At 38.7% G+C, this 4,510-nt stretch overlaps 1 protein-coding gene across 1 annotated transcript; it reads right to left on the bottom strand.

The window, feature by feature from the left end:
• Window positions 1-1,798: 1,798 nt before the first annotated feature.
• LOC145125936 (oil body-associated protein 2A-like) lies at window positions 1,799-3,262 on the bottom strand. The gene is made up of 4 exons (XM_079061340.1): window positions 2,922-3,262; window positions 2,718-2,800; window positions 2,433-2,547; window positions 1,799-2,139 (listed from the first exon to the last, which is right to left on the bottom strand). The coding sequence occupies exons 1-4, from the start codon at window positions 3,205-3,207 to the stop codon at window positions 1,874-1,876; spliced, it is 750 nt and encodes a 249-aa protein (XP_078917466.1). The 5' UTR covers window positions 3,208-3,262; the 3' UTR covers window positions 1,799-1,873.
• Window positions 3,263-4,510: the final 1,248 nt, after the last annotated feature.

Raw genomic sequence — 4,510 nt, 5'->3', positions numbered from 1 at the left:
ATCAAAGCACCAAATGAATTAAGTCGTTAACAATTTAAGTCACAAGTACCTGTGTTGGTTGCGGTGCTTGTGATTGTGACTGCCATTGGGATGGAGCACTTGTACCCGCAGTTGAAGAAGCTTTAGGCCCAATGCCTCTCACATGCCCCCTTCGTGTACCCAACACCTTCTCAAACGGAAAGTCGCCGGAAAAGCGAAAGTCGCCGGAAATATCTTCTAGCCGCCGGAAATTGTGAGAGCACCACCGGAGTTTCTTAAAATCACAAAAAATTGAAACTAAGGTTAAATATAGGTGAGAAAACAAGAGAAATATAAAAGGGAAGAGCAAAACGCATCTTACCGGAGTTTTAATCTCGCCGGAGAGCTTAGATTTCGCCGGAAATGACCGGATATTGCCGGAATCTGCTGGAAATTCACGGGAAATGAAAGTCTAGAAGGAGAGGTGGTTTGTGGTGGTGAAGTACGCCAGAAATTGACGTAATGTAGCAGAAGAATTCGATGCTCGCCGGAGTTTGTGAGGGAGTGGTATGTACCCAGCGAAACTGAGTCGTCTGGACGTAGGGGTAGTCAAATGGAAGATCTCTTTAGCGGCGACGCTTTTTGCGGCGACCCCGAACCAATTGCGGAGACAAGTTGGAGGGAAAAACACGCGCCATTCTCTGGATCCTAGTAGCCGTCCGATCTAAAAACAATTCAAGGGTCACGATGAAATGCACACGGATCGCTATCAATAGAGGCGACTCGTTGTCGCTATTGGTGACGCCGCTATTGCGTCCCACCAGATGAAACCCTAGCAGATGGATCACTATAGCAGCCTACGGTCAGGATTAAAAGGGCGTGTGGCACAACAGGATCGTCGGTGAAAGACCTTTAGAGACGACAGTTGTAGTGACGACAGAGACCATTAGTGACGACTTTGTCAAGTGTCGCCGCTAAAGCTAGTAGTCGTCGCTAAAGCTGTTGTCCCTAAAGGTGTTATTTCTTGTAGTGGTTTCTCTAGAGTGCCAACTAGACGATCAACATCGTTTCTCTAGAGTGGCAACTAGACGATAAGATTTAGGGGTGAGCGCAGTGCGGTTATTGGCCAAAACTTCACCACTAACCGCAAATGCGATTAATCCATTTTCAAAACCGATTGGTGCAGTTATTTTTGCGGTGCGGTTTTGTTTTCTTTGTGTTTCGGTTATTAACCGCATGGATTTCGTGCGATTATTTTGTGTGGTTTTTAACCTCAGTTTAGAGTTCAAAATGTTTTAAGAGTTCAAACATATTATTTGTAATAATAATAAAAAAAAAAGATATAGAAACAACTAATATCTTAAAAACGTGAAATCACCCGTAATTAACAATAAATATCTTAAAATTATGAAATTTCACAATTTTCCAAAGTTAAACATAACAAAAAAAACTCAACACTTTTGTCTTGTAGAATTTTATTTTTCTTTCATCCATGAAACCTGTCTTATTTTTAATATTTAATAATTAATAAAAAATATATATATATAATATATGCGGTGCGGTGCGGTTTTTGAAAACTAATAACCGGACCGCACCGCAAATTTGCGGTTTTGGAAAACAGAAAACCTCACCATCGGTTTTATTGTGGTTGCGGTTTATCGGTGACGGTTTATGCGGTTAATTTTAGTTGCGATGCGGTTTTTTGGTCACCCTCATAAGATTCATGTAAAGCATCCTTAATTTCCATATAAAAGGAAATGCAAAACGTCCAGGACTAATAAAATTTATCCAAGTGAAATGGAAACACTGCTTTAACCTCTAATCGTCTGACCCATGAGCAGAAATATAAAGCAAAAGCATGGCATAACATCATCAACTTGTTCTAATTAAACCAATACAAAAATAAAACGAACATTCATGGGAACTTTGGCCCTTCCAACCTTTTCATCTCTGCAGGTTCTATGTCAATTGCGTAACCCTTTCCATTCTGCATCCAGAAATCAGAGGCTCTTGCATTCCCAGGTTTGGATACTGGAATGTCAGCCCTTGATTTCCTAAGCTCATCAGTTTTTATCTTGTATTTGTTGTCCCTCACAAGGACTAGCTCCGGCTGTACAACCCCCATATTTACTACTTGTGGCGACATCATTAGTGCTGGTGCACCAAGTGGAAGCCTATCACCTGTAAACCAAACAACATCAGTCAGCGCCAATATTGTTTACACTCTACAAAAGAATCACCATCTATTCCTATATATGATCGTTTCTTTGTTATGTTACAACGCTTATAAAGCACTTAATTTTCCATATTTTTTGAAAGAAGAGAAAGGAAAGAAAAGAAAATGAAGTAGATACGGGACTTGTAGAACTTGGATTTGAGTTAACAAATTGAGGATGCGTATAGGAAGTGCACCAAGACTATACAATACTACTTATGTTTGAGGATAACAACAAAAAGAAAGATATCAGTCTTACCTCTATCGACTTGCCAAGTACACCAAAACTTTCCATAAGTATGTGCAATATTTTCAAGCTCGGTCCTATGAAGCATCTCTGGAACACGTGGATTTACCCATAATCCTGATGTAACCTGGACATGAGAGTGAATATTCAATCACTGGACACATACACATTCATCTTCTTCTATTTCAAGAATATTTAACACAATGACATAAAGTATACAAAACTCTCAAAATGATTGTATTTAGCATCTTCCTTATGTTTTTTTGTCTATTGAACAAAGAAAACAATTAAGAAAACCTCATGATCATGGGAATGCCACAGCTTTTGTTCATCAGTAGGCAAAGTATCAAAGATTCGATCAGAAACAATGTATTCCACCCCTGCACAAATATCACACGCTAAAATTATTCAAAAGGAAATATATATACCACATCTTTAATAATTAATATACCAACATTCCATGAATTGAACATTATAAAAAATCAACCATGAATTTTATACCAATAAGACGAGCAGAAGGGTCATCGGAATCATAAACGGCACACTGAAGGAAATCTTGATTCAGACGAGTGATGTAATGATGAGCCTCGATCTGTCGACTCATGTCATGGCTGTAGACGGAGAAGGTACACACATGCTGGCTAATTTGTTTAATGGGTTTCAAAGTTTGAAGGATCTGAGCACTTTTGTCGACAACTTTATCTCCCACTGTCATGGGTTTTCCCGGAGGGACCGATCCGTCGCCCATTGGCATCACGTCGGGAGCTTTATCGCTTGAAGCCATCATATCGGAGCAACAATTGTTTTCCGATTTGGTGATCTAGAGTCGATTTTCAGGTGGTTCTGTTCGATCTGATGTATATGAAGGCAGTGAAATGTTAAGGGAATGACATGTGTGCTTGTGCTGACTTTGCCAAACTGACTGTCTGGCACGTGTCGGCAATATGAACTATTCTTTCTTTCTAAAAACAATCTTGTATCATATACAGTTATACACGATTACCCAAAGTGAAAGTGAAGGGCAATGAAAAACTAAATATGTTTCTGTATTTTTTATATTTTATTTCTATAAAATAATGATACGTAGAATTCATTAATTTATTATTATTTTTTGACAAAATTGCAAAAATAGTCCCTATGGTATGATTTTTTTGGGTTTTGGTCCAAACCACGATTTTTTTGGTTTCGTGGTCCTTTTGGACTGGTTTGTTTGTAAAAATGGTCCCTGTACTTAACTCCCGTTAAAAGGAATCCGTTAACCCCCTCTTGTGCCTTCCACGTGAGGGTATTTCGGTCTTTTTACTTCTAGTGACCATTTTCGCATAAGAATGTCAACGCTTCCTTTTACCTTTTATCCCTCATTTATATTCCCAAACACCCGTCAACTCCCCACCTCCCTCCTTCTTCCTTCTGCTCCATTAAACCTGCAAAAAAAAACCTCATTCGTTATCCAAATAACCTAATTGAAGCAAAAGGAGACAAGGTCACACGTTAAAGTCGAAATGGTGTACGTAATGTGGCAGATAAGACCAAAAAATGAAGTTATGGACGTATCATCCGTATATGGTAAGTTGCTCTGTTTCTTTAACTTTCCTACTTTGCATTATCCCCTTGATTTATACAAAATTTTGACTTTGTTATCTTGTACAATTTTGACTTGTAGCGGGTGCACCCACATGGTTTAGTATTAAGCTTCATCACGGTGGGAAGTTTACTAAGCTACCTGATATAAAGTATATTGGAGGTGAAGTGCGTTATGTTGATTATGTGGACATAGATGAGTTTTCTGTACATGAACTTGATGCCATAATGCTTGACCTAGGTTACCCAGACCCACGGATGATTGAATTGACTGATGAATCCCCAGTGATATAGGGAATGATCAGGATGTTATTAATCTTTCTAAATTTATTCAAAATAATAAGTTGATTGAGGTGTACACAGAACATAGGAAGACAAATCTACTCACTTACTTCATGTCTCCAAATGCTAAGGGTAAAGTTGTCATTGAGGAATTACCAGAAAATGATGATCAAGGGGATGAAGTTGAGGCTGAAGTTCATGTAGAATCTCCATTGAGAAATATGAAC

Source organism: Lactuca virosa, chromosome 7 (genome assembly GCF_052849685.1).
Source record: "Lactuca virosa cultivar CGN04683 chromosome 7, Lactuca_virosa_CGN04683_v6, whole genome shotgun sequence".
NCBI classification, from domain to species: Eukaryota; Viridiplantae; Streptophyta; class Magnoliopsida; order Asterales; family Asteraceae; genus Lactuca; species Lactuca virosa.
This window is presented reverse-complemented; position numbering and strand designations above follow the sequence as displayed.